At 37.1% G+C, this 21,978-nt stretch overlaps 1 protein-coding gene across 1 annotated transcript in view; it reads left to right on the forward strand.

Moving 5' to 3' along the window:
- The first annotated feature begins 1,534 nt into the window (after positions 1–1,534).
- cmpk2 (cytidine monophosphate (UMP-CMP) kinase 2, mitochondrial) overlaps positions 1,535–21,978 on the forward strand; it is a 42,127-nt gene continuing 21,683 nt past the window's right edge. Inside the window, exons 1-4 of the mRNA XM_028796904.2 lie at positions 1,535–2,288; positions 7,627–7,741; positions 13,800–14,001; positions 17,792–18,025. Of these exons, the coding sequence (XP_028652737.1) occupies positions 1,698–2,288; positions 7,627–7,741; positions 13,800–14,001; positions 17,792–18,025 (1,142 nt within the window). The 5' untranslated portion in view covers positions 1,535–1,697. The remainder of the gene's footprint in view (positions 2,289–7,626; positions 7,742–13,799; positions 14,002–17,791; positions 18,026–21,978) is intronic.

Consider the following 21,978-nt stretch of genomic DNA (forward strand, 5'->3'; position numbering starts at 1 on the left):
ATAGATTCCACTTTAAAACTTGATAGCCATGTGAACGCAGTGGTAAAATCTTGCTTTTTCCAGTTGAGGCGGCTGTCAAAAATCAAGCTTGTGTTGTCTATGCGCAACCTTGAAACAGTGATACATGCTTTTATAACATCTCGTCTAGATTACTGCAATGCGCTTCTTTTTGGAATTAGCCAGGCCTCCATTGCTCCCCTGCAGCAGGTGCAAAACGCTGCTGCTCGATTTTTAACTGGCACAAGAAAGCATGAGCATGTTACTCCGATTTTGGCTTCCCTTCACTGGCTTCCAATTCGTTTTTGAATCCATTTTAAGATCCTTGTATTTGTTTTTAAATCTTTTAATTGTTGTGCCCCTCTTTATTTGTCGGAACTGCTGCAACTTTACGTACCGTCTCGCTCTCTCAGGTCAGCAGACCAGATGCTTTTACGTGTTCCCAAGGCATGACTCAAACTCCGAGGTGATCGAGCTTTTTCAGTTGCAGCCCCAAAACTCTGGAACGATTCGCCGTTGCACGTTAGGCGGGCTCATTCGCTAGCTGCCTTTAAATCCTATTTAAAAACACATTTTTACTCTCTGGGTTTTAACCCAGTATGATATGTTGGCTATCTGTATACTTTTTATTAAGAATCTCTTCAGTTCTTATGTGATTATGTGTTTCTGTTTTATTTACCCTTTGGTTTTGTGTGTCTGATATATTGAGTTTTCTTTTTTTTTATTGTACAGCACTTTGGTCAGCCTTGATGTTGTTTTTAAAGTGCTTTATAAATAAATAAATAATAAATAAATGCTAGGCCAATGAAATCTGTCAGTCAGTGTAACACACTCACACATTTTGGAATGTGAGAAGAAGCCAGGGTCCTTTGAGAAAGCTCACATGAACTTGGGTAGAACGAGTTCACTCCACATATAGACAGTGGCTGTTATTAAATGTGGGCCTTTGGAGCTCTAGGGCACCAACAAGGCACTACTGTTAACCACCGCTGCATCATCCTTCTCTGGAATAAAGCAGTGTTGAACCAACATCTTTGTTGAAATGCTGGGATGAAGATTAGAAATGTGGATTAAATGATGAAATGCAGTTTGTTACACAACAAACGCTCAGGCAGGAATTTCCCAATTGTGCCGCAGCTTCTAACAAAGTCCATTCTTGTTAACACAACGCAAGTTGTTTACTCTTGACTTCCAATAACATCTATAAATCCATCCATTTTACCGTCCAATCCAAGCTGCTCCCTGCGGTATTAACATGAGTCATCTCTGGGCAGACAGCCGCCTGCCCATATCAGAACACGCCCCACGCCAACGCGCTCAAATTCGCTCACAGCCAGCTTATGTAGTGTACATTAATGACACCATATCATAACATAATTGGGATGGAAAGAATATGAGTGTGAGGGGTGCCTGTCAAGCGTTGAGAAAATTTTGCCTCATCATATTTTGAACTTGTGGTGCGCAAGAAAAACATTATTGAATAATATCGATGGGTCAGCAGCTACAGTATATTGCGCTGAAGTTACCAACACTAACACTCATGTTACCTTGAGTTTCACTTTCGTTTAGTAAGACTTGAGCGTCGCGTTGGTTTCGGTTTTTTCTCAACCTAAACTCGGTTTTGTTTATCTGAGGTTCAGGGACTAGTGCCAGTGATAAAGCTGCCACGAACACCACATTGGCTATTAACTGTGGCTGCGATGGCTCGGAACTTAACTCGACAGCTTGCATTATGGAGCGCTCGAGTTTTCGCCGCTCATCCTGACAGGACAGAGCCCATATACTTTGCTTTAAGCGGAGAGCACCCCGTCTACCAGGAAAATGCATTTCTGTCTTCGCGAAGGATATTTTCCAATGCCAATGTATATTCCATCCATATCACTACCGAGAATAGATTTTTAAGGGAAAGAATCCATTCTATGCTGCAAACACACCTCTTGTCTGTGTTGCCGGGGAACTGTGCGTTGATTCAGCTTGTTTCTTTTCTTCCAAACCAGAACCGTTCAGTAATCCCTGGTTTTATAGTCCAAGACTTCCAAAGAAAAGAAGAAACTGAAATTATATTAAAGGATATGGCTAAAATCAATGAATGTCTGCTATGCTCGTATAAGAAATCAGAAGGTGCCGATCTCTGGCAACAGTCCATTTGGTGCGCGACGGAGGGCGCAGAAGTGAAGGGCAGCGCGCACTACATCATCCCCGCAGCAAAACCTGCCGCCCACGTTTCAGTACTGAATATCGATTCGGTGGTCTTTCACTGTTTTGAAGATGCGTATGCAGCTTTGCAGGAGGTAAGCGCCAGATAGGCAAAACTGTGCACCCGTGAACGCCTTGACGGTGATTATGGTTAATATTTATTTTAACGTTAATATTCCCATAAACAGGGAAACATATTAGTTATACAGTATATTACAGCAGTGAAAATATCCAACTGGTAAGCTATAAAATTTTGAAAATAAAAATGTAATTTTAATAGTGAGAGAACAGAAAACAAAATATATATGTGTGGGTAATAGCTTGGTAATAAATTCAATATAAATAGTGTTGCCAGGTTTCAAGGTACACCAGACTCACCAGTCTTCAATAAAGTACTGATGCCTTGCAGTAAGGTGGTCAGGATTTATTTCCAGAGACTTTCTGGCACTTTGTTTTCCTCCAGCACTCCAAAGACATGCAGGTGAGGTGGGTTGGTGATGTTAAAATTCCCCAAGTGTGTGTGTATGTGTGTCAGTGTGTTCACTCTGAGATGGACTGGCAGTCTGTCCAGGGATTCTTTCTGCTTTGTACCCAGTGTTTGCTGGGATAGGCTCCAGCTTCACCATGACCCTGCTCACAATAAAGAGGTATGGAAAATGGATGGACTGATGTTATATTTAGTTTTCACTGTAGATCAAACCAGTGATTCTGTAAGCATTGAAAGTTAATAAGATTTTGCTCAAAACCAAATGGTTCAAGCAATTTTACAATACTAATGACTGTGCTTCATTTTCACTAAGTGAGGTACTGTATGCAGAGAACTCACATTCAGTCATATAGAAACACACACACATACACACACACTAACACACACATTAGTCTTAAAGTGGGCAAGTAAGATTCAGGAATGTTTTTCATATGCTAATACACTGAAAACAAAAGTCTAACTGTGTGTGTGTATGTGTATATATATACGATTCTAACTTGGCCCTAGTGTGTGCTTGGTGTGTGGGTGTGTTTGTGTGTGTCCTGCGGTGGGTTGGCACCCTGCCCGGGATTGGTTCCTGCCTTGTGCCCTGTGTTGGCTGGGATTGGCTCCAGCAGACCCCTGTGACCCTGTGTTCGGATTCAGCGGGTTGGAAAATGGATGGATGTATATATATATATACTGTATATATACAGATATACTGTATATACAGAACTCTATATCCCAGGCACAATTGCACGTCACACTAGTTGTGGGCGGGAAAGACTTAAAAAGAAATATCTTCACACAGGCTTTTTCTTTAAATCAGCTCAAACACAATTCTTTTCTCCTCTTTCTCCAGCACTACTCACAAATGAGTTTTGTAGTCCTTCTCTTCTGACTCCAGCTTACCAGGGGTACTTCTGGTACCAGAACATTGTACTAAGGAAGCACTTTCAGGCCAGGCAGAACCAGCACCTGTCCTAACATTGTCATCTGGTGGCCCTCAACAAACCCGATAGGGGTTCCCTCCAGATTCCTTCAGGTGTCCAAACTAGAGACATACAAGAGGAACAATGCCATCTACCATACTGGGACAATAGCTACTCTTGGCAGGCAGTCTTTCTGTCTTTGTCAATTTGTTATTCCCACCTCCCAGCTTAGGGATGAAAACAGAAACCAACCTGGTTGGAAAGCTTTTCCTTCTATTGCCTCCATAATACTGGCCCTGCACAATAGCCTCCTGGCTGCGGATTGAATGCCATGCTTCTTCATTGGGATGCTCCTTCATTCCCTTTGGTCATCCATTAAACTGTCAACCTGTTTGGGTAATGGAACTACAGTCTATTCCCGCTGGGATTCCAGCCCATTCATGACAATATATTCAGTATATAGTATGTGTGTGCATGTGACTGCAGTATGTGTAGGGAAATAAAAAAAATATATGTATATGTGTGTATTTGAAAATGTCAAATTCTTGTACTTTTTATTTGTATTACAGCTTAGGTTAAGCTGTGAAGTACAAATCATTTGGCTGAAAGTTGGGTAACATATAACCTGCTTTCTAGTTCAGGGGTGGGCAAAGTCATTCCTGGAGGGCCGCAGTGGCTGCAGGCTTTTGTTCCAACCCAGTTGCTTAATTAGAAAACAATCCTTGCCAATAATTACATTTCATGGCTTGTTAGTGCTTTACCTCTGCTATGTCAAGTCATTCTCATATCCTAGATTTTTATTTCCATTCTAAGGATATCATCCAAATACTTTGAAGTGTAAAACGAATGGGTAATTCTCAATCCTTCAATTTTTTCTCTTCTCTTTCCTTCCAAGTATTTAATTAAACCAAATAGTGCATGATAAATACACACAGGTGTAAAGGATAACAAGCAAAATGGATAACTGCTGGTTTCTTTTGTCATTTGCATCTTATTGCTAATAAGGAGCAATTAAAAACCAACAATGCAGCTGTTTAAGACTAAAATAAGCAATAAGAGTTCAAAATCGTAATGAGGGAGATAAATAAAATGAAGCAGAAGAGTTTCTAGTGCAATAAGTGCTTCTTATTAAGCAATTGGGTTGGAACAAAAACCTGCAGCCACTGCGGCCCTCCAGGAATGAATTTGCCCACCCCTGTTCTAGTTGCTTCCAGCATCAGTTAAAGCTCATTGTGTTACTGTGAGGTATACATTTAAACACAAACTGCTATTTTCTGCTTCCTCCAAACTCAAAACTTGTTATCCAATGACATATTGAACTTATTATACCTGTATAGAAAATGTGCAGGTGGAAACCATTCTGTATCTGGGAGAAGTAGGAACACACAATGCTGGAAAACATATTACTTTGATCTTTCCATATATTGGCCTCTGGTTATTTAAAAAAACTTCTAGGTGGGTAAATTGTGTCCGCTGTTCTTAATATTTGTGAAACTGAAACAAATATCTTTGTATTTTATGTATTTTAAGAAACTAATAGTGCAATTTGTGTGTGTGCGCGTATGTGAGTAAAGCACATTGGTTCTCAAGAGTTCACAAATTGCTTTATATTCATTTTACGTTATATTCCTATTCATTATATTTAAGTTTATAATTATTACTTTTGAAGAAATCAGAAGCATGTAAAACATGATTTCTATATATTGGGATAAATTTGGCGTGTGTCTGTATTTGAGATTTATGGTTGCTTTAAAGTGAATGTCTGAAAACCCATGTAGGCTTATTGGTGACTCATTAACAATGTGTGAGTAATTCACAGGTGTATCGGCATGAGTAAACCAACAGAATTGTATGCCATCCAGAAATGGTTTCTGGTGGAACTTGTGTTAAGTTTTGGTTTCTAGTTGACACTGTGTTGTAGTTACATTTAGAAATCACAGCTTCATAGTTGTACTTTATTCTGAGTGAGTGCACACTTAAACACGACAAATGTGTGTTACCTGTTCCTGAACTGTGTGAGAAAAAACAGTTTAAGCCCAACATGTATGATGAGACCACTTCTATGTTTTCATTGGGCTCAAGATAAAGTGAAGCCAGGCAGTACATTCCATCCACATTAATTATAGTTTTCTGTTCTCACTATTTTGTGCAATGTGTGATGCTGTTTTCAGGTTACAGAGAACTGCATTAAGGATAGCATAAAAATGTACATGTTACATTATTAGTCAAGGAGAAAGGCACTTGTAGTTGTTAGATGCAAATTAGAAGAAGGTATAGGTGTTATAGAAAACTTTGTTTTATTTTAACAGGGCAAACATATGCATTGTTTCCACTGATAAATAAATCTTTTATGTAACAGTTTCACCTGCAAAGTAGCAACAGGACACTGAAGTGTGTGGTCTTTAGATTAAGACACTAGTATTTTATTACCCTGTCATGGAGCAATATGTAAACTGAATTAAGCTGGTGACTCCTATCTATACTTCTTAACTTGCCCAACTGTAATAAGCTGTAACATGGAAATCTTTTAAGGTTTATAATCACGTTATTTATGACAGGGGTAAATGAGAATGGTAGTCGCTTGAGATTTCCTAATTTGGCATACATACACTGACTTTGGCAGTTTACCTCGTCCTCCAGCCGTTCCTTCTTCCATATGTTGAGCACTCAAAATTGCAAGAATGTCATATTGGCTTAGAAATACATAAGTTTTCACTTACAAGGTCAGAGATGACACCTTGTATTGTCTGGTTTTTCACAACATTTCGAGCTTGTCTGTGGGAATTTGTGCTCATTCAGCTAAAAGAGCATTTGTGAGGTCAGGCACTGAAGTTGGATGAGACGATCCAGCTAACAATCTACATTCCAATTCATCCCAAAGCTGTTCAGAAGGGTTAATGTCTGGGCTCTGTGCAAGCCACTTGAGTTCCTCTACACTAAACTCATCAGGCCATGTCTTTACCGACCAGCTTTGTGCACAAGGGCACAGCTATAATGAAACAGAAAAGGACCTTTCTCAAACTGTTGCCACAAAGCTTTAAGTACACAATTGTCTAAAGTGTCTTTGAATGGTATAGAATTAACTGTGCTCTTTACTGAAACCAAGGGGACCAAACCCTGAAAAATAGCCCCAGACCATTATTTCTTTTCCACCAAACATCACAGTTGCACTGAGCAGTCTGGTAGGTAGCATTCTTCTGGCATACAATAAAAACCCAGATTCATCCATCAGACTGCCATATAGTGAAGCGTGATTCATTACTCCAGAGAACTTGTTTCCACTGCCCTAGAGGTCAATGCTAGCATGCTTTAGACCACTCCAGCTAGTGATTGTAGGTGTATGGGAAACTGCTTTGCCATGGAAACCCATTTCATGAAGCTCCCGACACTCAGTTCTTGTGCTGATGATTCTTCCAGAAGCAATTTGGAACTCTGTTGTTCGTTATGTAACAAATGATAAGCGCTTTTAATGCACAATGTGCTTCAGAGCCCTGTTCTGTGAGTTTGCATGGTCCACCACTTCATGGCTTAGCTGTTAAGACATTTCCACTTTACAGTAAACAGGGCAGATCCAGCAGAGAAGAAATTTCACATACTGACTTGTGGCATCCTATGAGTGACACATTTAAAGTCACAGTACGACTCATTCTACTGCCAATGTTTATCAATGGAGACTGCATGGCTACGTACTTGATTTTATGCACCCATTAACAATGGGGTTGTTAAAACAGCTAAACTCAATAATTTGGAATGGTGTCCACATACTTTTGACCATATAGTGTACTAAACATAACCACAGCAAATAAAATTAATGCAGTGGAGCAGACATGAAAACACATCTGCCCTAACGTAGAAATCTTATGTAGAATTCCCCATGGGCATAGTGTAACTAAAAGATATGTACACAGGTACACATATGTGAATCTAATTCTCTAACACTGGGTATTTGTTTTTCTTGGAAAAATTGTTGTGTGAACATTTGCACTTTTATTCATAAAAATAATACATTAACTGTTTACATCTCCCTTTTTACAGTGCAAAGAAAGTATTCCTGAGGCAAAAGAAATCTTGCATTTAGCAGACCAAAGCCCAAGGCACATGCAGAGAAGTAATTTTCCTGTGATTGTCATAGAAGGACTGGATGCAACAGGTTTGATAATAAATACTCAATGTTTGAAGATGCTTAAGGGCATTCAATGACCCTACAGATTAGATCATAAAATAATCTGATTGCAGAAAATCATTACATCAAATAGGTTCTTGATAGTAACACAGTTAATGTTGAATAGTACTGAATGTAAGCTTTTTATATACTGTAAGCATTTTTGTTCAGATGTTCTTGGTGTTCCAGATTTTGATGACATGACAGAACATAATTCATTTTGTACAGGTATTAAAAAGATAAGTTATGAATCAGAGTAGAAAATAAATAAATTAAATGGTATGTTTAGGTTTGCCTTAGTAGTGCTCTGAATCCAGTGTGTCTGATACAGTACATTAGAGTGACTCAAGTGTATGTGATCCTGTGCACAAATGATATGTTGTATTATTCACAAATGAAACACGTGTTTACTGGAAGTTTTCAGGAGTTATTAATACAATTTAGACATATATGACATATACAGAAGATACAGAAGTAAGGGTTGTTAATAAATTTTGAACTGCCATTCATTTTTATTTCCATGGTGATCTCTGTTTGCTTTTTTGAAATATATAACAAATCTAGAATTAATCTAAGAGAAGGTATATGTTAATTACCTAAGGAGAGAAGGTTGCATTTACTGAGCTGTAATGTATTTATTTTTATTGGTTATTATAAAACTATTAGAGTGTGGGTGTATATGTGCAAATTCTTTTCAAAGGACTAACCCACCACCCAAGGATGGTTACTGCATTACACCTGATACTGCTAGAATTTATTACTGAAAAAGAAAAATGAGGCTAAGAAAATGAATGTAATGAAAATGATTGTTTCAATTTTCCTGGAATGTAATTATTTATGCATATTCATACTTTCCTTTTAATTACAGTATGAAAGTTGTTCTTAGATTAAACAACATTTGTGTACAATCTTACCACTAACAGATATGAGTCTAGTTAACCAAATAATTTAAGTTCAATACACTTGTACAGGTATAAACTAACATTCTCAAACCCACTTAATTAAATTCAGGGTTACAGGCTGGACAAACACAATTCTAAAAGTGCTGAGTGCAGGATAGGAACCAGTGCTGGATGGGATATCAGTCAATCACAAGGTCAACCACTACATAAATGTGGGCTAATTTCTTTTTTTTTTATATATATATTTATTTATTAATTTTTATTAATGATTCCATACAAATAGATCAATTTATAACCAAACAAAATTGAAGACAAATCAAACCCCACCCCTGAGAAGGAGAGCTTAGCCAAAGGAGAATTGCTTAGGGCTTTTTAATAAAGCAACAATAAACAAAAGAAAGGGAGAAATAAATATATAGGTGAATAAGAAATGGAGAAGGAAATTAAATGCGGTAATAGTTATTTCTCTTATTCTAAAATAATATTGATTAGATCCTGCCAGGTTTTGAAAAAATTTTGTACGGATCCTCTAACTGAGAATTTGATTTTTTCCAATTTCAAATAATATAAAACATTGGTTTCCCACTGACTTATCAGAGGAGAGTTAGGATTCTTCCAATTTGACAGAATAAGTCTGCGTGCCAAAAGTGTAGTAAATGTAATCACCATTTGCTTGTCCTTCTCCACTTCAAGTCCGTCTGGAAGAACACCGAACACAGCTGTTAATGGGTTAGGAGGAATTGTGATACCAAGGGTGTCTGAGAGGCACTTAAAAATTTTGGTCCAAAATGATGTTAGTTTGGTGCAGGCCCAGAACATGTGACCCAGTGAGGCAGGAGCTTGGTTGCAGCGTTCGCAGGTTGGATCTTGCCCTGAAAACATTTTGGACAGTTTTAAGCGAGACAGATGAGCTCGATATATAATTTTTAGTTGAATAATTCTATGCTTTGCGCATATGGAGCTCAAGTGAATTCTCTGCTTTGCTACCTTCCACTCCTTTTCTGATATATTGATTAAGAGATCTTCTTCCCAATGTCCTCTTGGGTCTTTGAAAGGTAGGGACTCTAATAAGATTTTATATAATGTGGAAATGGTGTTTAATTCCTCGAAATTGAGCAGTATTTTTTCCAGCATTATGGAGGGTACAAGGTAGGGAAAATCGAGCAATTTCTGTTTAACAAAATTTCTAATTTGAAGATAGTGAAAGAAATGTGTAGCTGGGAGGTTGAATTTTAACGTAATTGTTCAAAAGATGCAAATATGTTGTCTATATAAAGATCTCTGAGCATTTTAATCTCAAAACTTTTCCAGGTATTAAAAACTGGATATGTTTGCAAGGGTTGAAAGAGGTGGTTCTCTTCCAGAAGTGCCACAGATAAAAGATTTTCCATCTTAAAATGCTTTCTAATTTGGTTCCATATTCTGAGTGAGTTAAGCACAATTGAGTTATTAGTATCCATCCATCCATCCATCCTCCATCCATCCATCCATCCATCCATCCATCCATCCATCCATCCATCCATCCATCCATCCATATTTGCGATAACGCATTTATTGGAGAGCAGAGCAGGGAGTATAAAGAAGTACTACAGGATTTTACTTCTATTGCGGACCAAGCCTGTGTATGTCCATATATTTGTGTCCAGGTGTTTATGGCTTGTATGTTTGCTGCCCAGTAATAAAACTGAAAATTAGGTAAAGCCATGCCACCTTCTGCCTAAGGTCTTTGTAGGGTCTCTCTTCGGATACGTGGGTGTTTTGAGTTCCAAATGAATGAGGTTGTTGTTGAATCTAACTGTTTAAAAAACGATTTACTGATATATATCGGAATGGTTTGAAATAAAAAAAGAAGTTTAGGAAGGATATTCATCTTAACAATGTTAATTCTTCCAGCTAGAGTGAGATGAAGGGTTGACCATCTATGCAAGTCTTGCTTAATTTTTTCCATACAGACGGCAAAATTTTGTTGATAAAGAGCTTTATGTTTACTTGTGATATTTACCCCTAGGTATTTAAACTGATCTGCTATGGTAAAAGGTAGGGTGTCCAGTCTAATATATGCTTGTGAATTCACTGGAAAGAGTATATTTTTATTCAGATTAATTCTAAGACCAGATATCTTTTGAAATTCTGTTAGTGCTGTTAAAACTGCAGGGACAGTGTTTTCTGGTTCTGATATATATAAAACCATATCATCTGCATATAGAGACATTTTCTGTTCCAGTCCTTCTCTGGCAATCCCCTTTATCTGATAAGACTTTCGGCAGTGAACCGCCAGTGGTTCAATGGCGATTGCAAACAGCAGTGGCGACAAGGGACATCCTTGTCTGCTACCATGTTCTAACTTAAAGTAGTCTGAGCAAATGTTATTAATACAAACTGAAGCTTCTGGATTGGTATACAGTAGTTTGATCCATGTGGGCTAATTTCAATTACACATGTATGTTATTGGTTCCTGGAAGGAAGCGAAGAGAACAAGCAAATTCAATTCAACACAGACACTTACTGGAATTGGAATATAAACCCAGGACATGTGATCTGGAAACGTGCATTTCACAAATATAGTGTATTTAAAAATTAAACACAAAATAACTTGAAGTGAAACATAAAAAAATCACAGTGCTTTACACAAAAACCATCTAATAATTCAATATGTACATACCGTATATGTAATGTCTATGCATTATTTTAATTAAGATTAGGTTCTTAAACCATATAAAGTACATTTTATTAAAGAAGAGAACAATTTAATTCTAGTCTAAAATTCCATTATTATTATTCCATAATTATTATATTATTAAATTCCAGACAAATAGGTCAACATTGGAAAAAAAGAGGTTGCAGTTAACAGATTAGAAGAGATACATTTTTCAAAATTTCACTAGTACTTTGCACAGTGCCCAAAAGAGAAGGACAATGGGAAAAGATTCAACAAAATAATCAAAATTATTGCTACCGTTATTAAACTACAATATGAAAAAACTCAGTTCCAGCAGTAAAAAGAGTACATTATGGTAAAATTAAAAACCTTAAAAACTGACATAAACGCCGAAACCAAATGACCATATTTGTTAATAACTGGCAGAACATTCCAGAGTTGAATTTTCTATATCTAAAAATTCTAACTTACACACTAGTTTTATCTATCCTGGGATTTTTAGCATTTCTGTAGCTTGTGATGTTAGTGTACACTTAGGAGTGAAGGCATTCATAAGTTCAGTAAGATACAGTATGATTTCTTCAATAACTCTATTAGTGTATCATTTAAGCAATAAATACAACAACCAATAATAATATTTGTTCCTACTCACAGTGCAGTCTCCAAAGCAAACTGAGTAATGAACACAGACAATGATGAATGCTTTTTATTCTTCAGTGAGGAAGTGGTTAAGCTTTTAATTAGGTTTCACCAAAAGGAATAATTATCAGACTTATTGATGGTATGTAATTGTTCATTCTTGTAAGAAACTCAAAAAATACATTTAAACAATTTTATTTGCTAACATACACTTCAACTGAATTTTTTTGGGAAGATTAAAAAAGGTCAGTACAGTGCTTGTATCATTTGCAAAGCATAGAATGAGAGTATTTGTTTATCTGTACCTTGCTAATTGTTAACATATTAACTCCTCAGTTAACAACAAATTTTATTTGTTTTGATGAATGTCAAATTATAGAATTCTACAAGGCAGCAAGTGCCTGCATTTTTCAAGAAATTTGCAAATCTGCCTAGATGCTTATTATTCACGCACCTAACTGAAATATTGTCGTGTTAGACTTCTTGCTAATTTAAAGTCTGTCTTGTAACACAGCACTTATAATATACTAAATATGGCACAGCTGTGCTTGTTTACACTTAATCTGTTGTTTCCATTATACTTGTATTTATACTTAAATTTCAGTGTTTATTGTGCATTATAATCTCAATAGTTGCTTTGTAGAGCCTTTTGAGAAGAAATGCTCTAAAGTAGTTGCAAGAAATATAATTACTAAGATTAGTATATTAGAACTTTGGAAATAGCTTGACGAGAACAGGCCATTGAGCCTAATAAAGCGCTCCAATCCTATCCACTTTATTCTTCCAAAATACATCAAGTCGAGTTTTGAAGCTTTGAAGTTTTGAAGTTTTTAGAGTTCTACTGTCCACCACACTACTTGGTAATTGATTCCATTTTCTATATTTTTCTGTGTGAAGAAACCATTTGAATGCTTGTGCAAAATTTCCAATTTTTCTCCCGTGTTGTTGTTGAACTGACTTTAATGTGACAGTGTTGATTCACTTTACTAATTCCTTTCCTAATTTTAAACACTTCAATCATGTGACCTCTTAATCATCATTTGTTTAAACTGAAAAGATTCAACTCCTTTAATATTTCTTTATACCATGCAGTCAAAGAATCAGCCTAGATGTTCTTACTTCTCTGAACTTTTTCTAGCACTGCTATGTGTTATTTTATAGCCCATATAGTAATATTTTCAGTGCATATGCCTCAATGGAAATCATGCAGATTTGTTTTACTAATCTCAAGCATAGCTACAATAAGCATGTGTAAGAATGAGAAAACACAGATAAAATGTTGGGGCACCGAGGTGATACCCATATAATATCTCACAAAATCAAAATAAAGTATCGTCATTAGATTTGAGATGATCTTCATCTGGGTTCAAGATGGTGATGGAGATGGTTTTCATTCAGGAGTACAGGAAGAGATGAGTTCATATGGTCAGGAACCAAACATGTCATCATTAGGGACGCGACCATCAACCACTGCTTCTGCAGAGGGAGGAAGAAAAAAGGCATTAGCCGACAGAGCCAAACCCTAGTTGGGAGTGTAATTACATTTATATGATCCTTGAAGTTGTCTCTGAATTGCACGTGTGTTTGACACATGTTACATTCAAGTATTTTCTTAATAGTAGAATTACCATATCAGTTGCATATATGCTTTTTAAACTATGATCAGAAACTGGGATTTGCAAATTCAGAACTTCAGTGGATCAGTATGAAGTTTGATTTCCAAAATAATTTTTGAAGAATATTTAATTTAAACTAGGAAGAATATTTGATCATTTTTGCTCAGGTGTAACTGAACACTTATTGTGTTTTCATTTACTGAAGATTTTTCATAATCTTAAACTTTCAGGAAAAACTACTCTGACTAAATCACTACAAGAAACTCTTAAAGGAACTCTCTTAAGATCTCCACCGCCACAGCTTTCTCATTGGAGGGATCAATTTGATTCTCAGCCGGCAGTCATCAGAAGGGCTTTTTATGCCTTGGGTAATTATATCACAGCAGCCGTAATAGCTAGAGAATCAGAAAAGGCACCTGTTATAGTGGACCGGTGAGTAAATGTAAATGCTTTAACAGTATTTTAAGGCATATTTGTCAGCAGGAAAAGTAATCAATTGCATACATGAGTACTGATCATACTGATTGCAGATCATACTGTATATATACTGCTCAAAAAAATTAAAGGAACATATTTCAGTATAGCATCAACTCAATGAAAATTCTGGGATATTGATCTGGTCAGTTATGAAGCCAAGGGGGATGTTAATCAGTTTCAGCTGTTTTGGTGTTAATGAAATTGAAAACAGGTGCACTAGAGGGGAAATTATGAGATGACCCCCAAAACAGGAATGGTTTAACAAGTGGGGGCCACTCACATTTTTCCCTCCTCATCTTTTCTGACTTCTTTCACTAGTTTTGCACTTAGCTACGGTCAGTGTCACTACTGGTAGCATGAGGCAATACCTGAACCCTACAGAGGTAGCACGGGTAGTCCGGTTTTTCCAGGATGGCACATCAATGCGTGCCATTGCCTGAAGGATTGCTGCGTCTCCCAGCGCAGTCTCAAGGGCATGGAGATTTCAGGAAAAAGTTACTCTAGGAGAGCTGGACAGGGCCGTAGACGGTCCTTAACCCATTAGCAGGGCCGGTATCTGCTCCTTTGGGCAAGGAGGAACAGGAAGAGCACTGCCAGAGCCCTACAAAATAACCTCCTGCAGGCCACTGGTGTAAATATCTTTGACCAAACTATCAGAAACAGACTTCATGTGGGTAGCCTGATGGCCCGACATCTTCTAGTGGGCCCTTTGCTCACTGCCCGGCACCATAGAGCTCAACTGCCATTTGCCAAAGAATACCAGAATTGGCAGTTCCACCACTGGCACCCTGTGCTTTTCACAGATGAGAGCAGGTTCACCCTGAGCACATGTGACAGACGTGAAAGGGTCTGGAGAAGCTGTGGAGAACATTATGCTGCCTGTAACAATGTTCAGCATGACCAGTTTGTTGGTGGGTCAGTGATGGTCTGGGGAGGCATATCCATGGAGGGACACACAGACCTCTACAGGCTAGACAACGGCACCTTGACTACCATTAGGTATTAGGATGAAATCCTTGGAGCCATTGTCAGACCTTATGCTGGTGCAGTGGGTCCTGGGTTCCTCCTTGTGCACGAAAATGCACAGCCTCATGTGACGAGAGTATGCAGGTAGTTCATGGATGATGAAGGAATTGATACCATTGACTGGCCCCCATGCTCGTCTGACTTAAATCCAATAGAACACCTCTGGGACATTATGTTTCGGACCATCTGACGCCACCAGGTTGCACCTCAGACTGTTAAGGAGCTCAGTGACGCCCTGGTCCAGATCTGGAAGGAGATTCCCCAGGACACCATCCGTTGTCTCATTAGGAGCTTGCCCCGATGTTGTCAGGCATGCATACAAGCACGTGGGGGCCATACAAACTACTGAGTACGATTCTGAGTTGCTGCAATGAAATTTCAGCAAAATGGATTATAACTTGATTTTTGGGGTGTCTTTGAATTCAGCCCTCTGTAGGTTGATAATTTATTATTTATCAAACGATGTGGCATCCTTTCATTCCTAACACATTATCCAGTCCATATCGGTATAGATATCCAGCATGATTTTTTTTCCCATTGAAATCTGATGTGTATTCAAAGTGTTCCTTTAAGTTTTTTTGAGAAGTTTATATATGCTTATTTTAAAACTGCAGTGTGGCTTATCCCATGAGTTTGAAGGGGAAAGACACTGACAATTTTGTGCCACTGTAATTAGCACATTTATGCAATGAGCTTCCATGCTGATGAAAGGAACTTCTTTGAAAACATGCTTATTTCTCTTATGCTGATTTTCAAGAATGAAAGGTTACACCACATTATTTGGTATAAATCGCCTGTGGGTATTTGTTTTTTTGTTTTCAAGTTTTCCTGTTCATAGCATTCAACAGATGCGCTAGCAATGGATGTGACATTAGCTATATGACTGGACTCACAACGACTAGAGTACATCATGAGTCATCATTTGAGCTATTCTAATTCTGTCCTCCTATCTTCCAGTGCTGCTGTCAGTTGTTTAGTGCTGGTCCATTGTTTCATTAATTCAGCCATCTTTTCCTCCAAAATACAAGCTGCTGATTCAAGATATGCTTCTATTAAATGATGTTCATCATGTGGAATGAAAAGAACTGCTGTACACTGTACGAATGTCCCTTTTTCACTTTAAGCACTACAACATTTAATGCTAAATTTATACACATTTAATAAGTAGGTACAAAATTTGAATAGAAAGTTATTGGCAAAATAGTGTAAAACGGATGGTGTTGTTATATTATATTGTTTGATTTGGGATTAATGCAGTAGACTTGTGTGTGAGTGAACTCTGGTAAGTCAGGTCCTATACAGGACTGGTTCCTTCTGGATTTTTTCAGGTGACAATCAAAAACTGAGAATCAGATGAATTCCATTTGAATAAATTGCATGATCAGGACAGCTCTGACTAGACATTGGCAGCTAAAACTGTCAAGGAAAGGAAAACAACTGAGAATTTTAGGAGATGGTCTGCCTGTCTTGCATTCTTGAGATCATGAGCAGAAATGAAAATGCTATGAAAATAATCAGTGCAGTCAGCATTTTGCCAATCACCACAGTGTTACTTCAAGCTTAAGGAATACTGACTATTTTTGTGTATATACACCTAACTATTCAGAGAATATAGGATAGTTTGAAATGATCAGAGAAATTCTCAAAAGGGTCCTGACTACTGTATCCCTACTGAGAGCCTTCAATACTCACACATTCATAATGACAGAGATACCTCAAGAGATGTTACTTGGTAAAAAAGTCTACATGTTCTGCATCTGAGGTGTGAATTATTTGACCGCTGTGGCATTACTCCTAACAAAATGGACGGTTATCAGGGCAGTTCTGGGATATTCAAATGCATAAGTCGAGTATATTCTTTCTTATCTTTATTAGACGCAATGTCATACTTTATAATAATTCTGAATTCTGCACTTGAGATTAGAAACACAACATCTTTCTTTTTAGATGGACATGTCTATAAGTTACTAATCAAATCGTATTGGTTTTTAATTTTTAGTGGATGGAATCTTTGTGGAAATCAAATGTCAATTCGGAATGACATTTTATACCTCCATGGAAAAGTGCATATATTCAGCCTGGAGGTTGGGGCTGGCTGCAGAAAGGGCTGCTTTTTGGTTATGGTTTAGAAGGGAGGAGGCATGCTGGAAGTCAGGAGCCGATTGGAAGTGATTTGGCCATCACTGCTGGCCCACCAGATAGAAGGTGTAGCAGTTGAGAGTCGAAACACCTGAAGAAAGCTGCGTACTGCCTGATGACATCAGCCTATGTCTTAGACAGCAATCCTCAAAAGGGGAATGTGGTCTATTGCACCAGACTGTGTACTGCAAAGCAGCAGCTACATACATGGAAGTATTATATATACTGTATATCAATAATGTGCACTTGTCATAAAACCTTGGAGTGAGTGATGCACAGTTTAGCAATCCTATTTAAACAGATAAGGAGATGACCCTGCGCCCATATGTTCAGCAGTAAGCTGTAACTTTTGAAGAATGAAATTATAATTTTCCATATGTTTCTTTTTTATGGACAGCATACGCGAAGGATTATATGTATAGGCTAGCTTGAGAGCACCAGGGGAAATCCCCTTGCACAGAACGTTATCAGTCCTTTTTGCCTTCATATTAGTCTTTTAAACTGACATAGTATATATCTCATCATACATATCTCAGAACTTATAATAGAATTTTATTTTATGTCTTGCTTGCTACAATAGATACTGGCCCAGCACTACAGCTTACGCGATTGCTACTGAAGTAGTTGGAGAGAAAGAGAATTTACCCAGCCTATATTCCAAGGTATACCAATGGCCAACTGATCTGTTAAAACCAGACCTAGTGGTGGTACTAATGGTTAGTCCTGAGGAACGGATACGCAGATTACAGGAGAGGGGACAAGTAAAGACACAGGAAGAAAAAGAACTGGAAGAAAATAATCTCTTTAGAGAAAGGTATGTAAGAATTTTCTTCACATTTTGACTTTTCCAAAGCACTGTTCTTTTTTTAGGCAGAAATCTATGATTCTTAAGCAAGTATTACAGTCAGTAGTTCACTTCTTTTTACTAGAGCAAGGTCAATTATGTGGGGAACTATTTCTTATGCAGCAAATCTGACGCAAAGTTTTTAGTTGCTGGTCATTTAGATGACTAGCAGTTACATATTTAAATTTTTTAAGCAGAAATATTTTATCTTTTCTCACCTTGCACCCAGTGCTGCCCTTTGACTCTGACTTGAATCCGATTTCAGAATGTATTTATTCATGTATTTGTTTTATTCTTTTTGGCATGTAGCAATGCAGTATTATCATTAATGCTTTTCAGCACTTTGATCATTTTTGTTAAAGAGTATATTTTTTTAAATGTATTAAACATTGTGCTTTATTCACTTATTTGAAAATGTGGTATTTATAGTAGGCTTGTAAGATATTTGGATTTTGAAGGGATATTCAAAAAAAGATACACCTTCCAAGTAATTCTAAAAAAGAGTCTACAACTTGCCAACAGCAGTATGGCAGGAGACTCCAGGCTAGAATGGTAGAGCTGTGGACAATATCAACCAGCCTCAGTAGACGTTTTGCTATTTTTTAAATTTTTGCCCAGCAGCAGGTGCTTGGAGATGGAGGACGGTACTCCACTTGCCCTAAATACAGAGATACCACTCATCATGACGCACTAAATCTGTTCTAGCAGTGGCCCACCATCTCTATTCATTCAATTTATACATGCATTACTTTTATTTTTTGTAGTTACTTGTACAGGATGCACTTCATTAAGGATAAGAATGTAACAATGGAAGATGACTAAAAATAAATCTGAATACATAATGGAAGCTACCTGAATCAATGTACCCTCAGAGTTTGACTTGACAGTATTTTGATACATTTGTTTTTTATCAAGACATTTTAAAGCTTTTTTCCCCCTAAATTAAAAAAAAATTATATATATAGAGACGCAAGTTCCAGCACACAACACACTTTATTCCAGTGGTGGAGCACTTTTTCTTTGCTCCCACAGGTCAGCACAACAAAGCACTACACAGTCCCTTCTTCTTTCCTTCCTACCTTCCTTTCCAATTCACAGTCTTTCTGCTTTCAATCCTCCCTCAAAAGCTTTGTCCTTCTTCTTCCCGACTCTGGCTCCTCAAATGGAGTGAGGCGGCTCCTTTTACTTTACTTTATTCTACTGTATGCTGAAAACATCTTTTTTATTTTGAATTATTGATTTATACAGTATATGATGTGGGAGGAAGTTCTTTTCACAACTGCCTGTGCTTTTATTTTCCAGTGTTTTCAGTGAGTTCTTTAATTGGTGTTCAATATTCCATGCTGCCCTGCATGTCTTCCTAGTTTCAGCATAATCAGTAAGAACCGATTTTCCCACAATATCAGAAAATCTATAAAAGCTCTATTAAATACTACAGTGAATACGGGTCTTCATTTGCTCATGCAAATTGTCATGAAATAAAATTTTGTTCCAGTATAAGATTTTCAGTTAAACGAAATTTAAAATATAAGTGCTTGAAATTAAACTTATATACAATACATTGCTGTGTTCATAACTCCAAATAAACAGAACATATTTTTCTGTTCATTTTTTCTGAACCCTGCATAGTGTATTGCCATTGTTAATCTGCCTCTTTTCATATTTCCTGTTTCCACCTTCATAAAAAAGATTGCCTGCATATTTTAACGAAACATAATGTATATACTTGTACTGTAAGTTTGAAAGTATGATATTTATCATCATTTATGTATATATTTATTTTAGTTTTTTCTTCTTTTTTTGTGTTTGACTTCTGCTTCCCTAAAAGTAAGGCTCTATTTTTGACCATAAATTCCATAGCAGTTTTATGTATTTCAGATGGTTGCCAGAACAGCCAAAGATACTTTAAATCTTAGCATCGTGTGTGGCAATTCTTGTAATGTAGTAGAAGCAGAATTCTTTCTTTCTTTCTTTCTTTCTTTCTTTCTTTCTTTCTTTCTTTCTTTCTTTCTTTCTTTCTTTCTTTCTTTCTTTCTTTCTTTCTTTCTTTCTTTCTTTCTTTCTTCATATTAGTTTGAAATAATGATAGGTCCAAAATGAGATTCAAAAGCTTCATATTGGGAAATTACTGTTTTTTATCTCCCCACAGATGTTATGGAATTGTTTCAGAAAATATTCTACTATGTCAGCATCATTTACAGTTCTTGCTTGTTTAGACAGGCAAGGACATACATTTTTTGAGACAATCTCCGAGATGCTCCTATATTGTTGAGTGTTCATTTTGTGCAAATGAAAAAATGAAAACATCTAATTAAAAATCCAATAACCTAAAAAACACACACCATCCTTCCCCTGTCCACACATAGCTATGAAACAAAAAAAAACCCTAAGTGATTCCTCATATTTATTAAAAGAGCAGCAAGAGTCCAGTAAAGAGATGACTACATTAACGAATTCTTGTCAAATTCTAATATATTCTTGAAAAGTTCATCGAAGAGAGAGAATTTCACTTTTTTTAAACTTAAACACATACTCCACTGAAAAGCTACTTTTTAATATGTTACATATCCCATGTAGTTTCTCGCAATGGGCACGAAAAAACCTTTAATCTTTCCATGCAGAATAGAGATTTAACAGTTTATGATATTGTGAAGATGCAACTCCCTGCAGTACAATGTAGTGATATATTTGCCCTCGCCAGCTTTTTGCAGAACAGTTTCTCCCGGAGGCGTCCTGTTGAATATAATTATCTTTTTGTCACATAATTCACATGTCATATATCCAGCTGTATGCTGAAAACACCTTTTTTATTTTGAACTATTGTTTTAGACAGTACATAACGGTGGACGAAATGTACAGAGCTTTCTTTTCACAACTGTCTGTGCTTTCATTTTCTAAATGTTTTCAAATAGAGTTCTTTAATTGGTGTTCAGTATTCTATGCTGCCTTTCATGTCTTCATAGATTGAGCATGATCAGTAAGAACCAATTTTCCAACATGATCACAAAATTTTCACATATTTTTCTGTCAATTTTTCTGAACCTTACACAGCGTGTTGGAGCCTATCATGTAAGGCAGTGGTTCCCAGGCTTGGTCCTGGGGACCCAGTGTGGCTGCAGGTTTTTGTTTCAACCAGATTCACAATCTGTGATAATCATCGATAACAACTGATCTCATTTAAATAGCTGGTCTTTTTTACTCTTCTCTTATTCTGTATTCAGAACGGTTTTTACATTTATAAGACATTTAGAAATATTTCTGTTTTTTTCTAAAGCTATAAATGCTTAATTCTCTTTTTTTGTTTTCCCCTTTTCCTGTGTAGTTTGCTCCCTTCATTTAACCCTAATAGTGACAATTAACAAGCAGCACAGCAGAGACCCAGGATGATGAAAGTGTCAGACCTGCTAATTAGTAAATAATCAATTAAATAACCAGAACACTTGGAAAAGCAAAATTAAAATTAGGTTGAAATATAACTGCTTATTACATCCATCCATTTTCCAACCAGCTGAATCCGAACACAGGGTCACAGGGGTCTGCTGGAGCCAATCCCAGCCAACACAGGGCACAAGGCTGGAATCAATCCTGGGCAGGGTGCCAACCCACCACAGACTGCTTATTACATTTTAATAAAAATTACAAACCTTAGTTTGTAATTTCTACATTGACTCCAAAACACAGAAACTGGGAAATAATGACTCACTTAATTAGGCTAAGAGTCCAATGAAAAACGGAAGTTGGTTGGAACAAAAACCTGCAGCCACAGTGGGAATCATTGATGTAAGGTATAAATCAATTTTACACATTATGCCAGATCCACTTGTCCCCCTCATTTTTAGGTCAGTTTTATCTTCAGTTCCAAAAGTCAGTTCTCAAAGTTGTGTTCCCTGTTTATGGTGTACGCTCATTTTTCTGGAAGTATC

This window comes from Erpetoichthys calabaricus, chromosome 3 (assembly GCF_900747795.2).
Source record: "Erpetoichthys calabaricus chromosome 3, fErpCal1.3, whole genome shotgun sequence".
Classification (NCBI taxonomy): domain Eukaryota; kingdom Metazoa; phylum Chordata; class Cladistia; order Polypteriformes; family Polypteridae; genus Erpetoichthys; species Erpetoichthys calabaricus.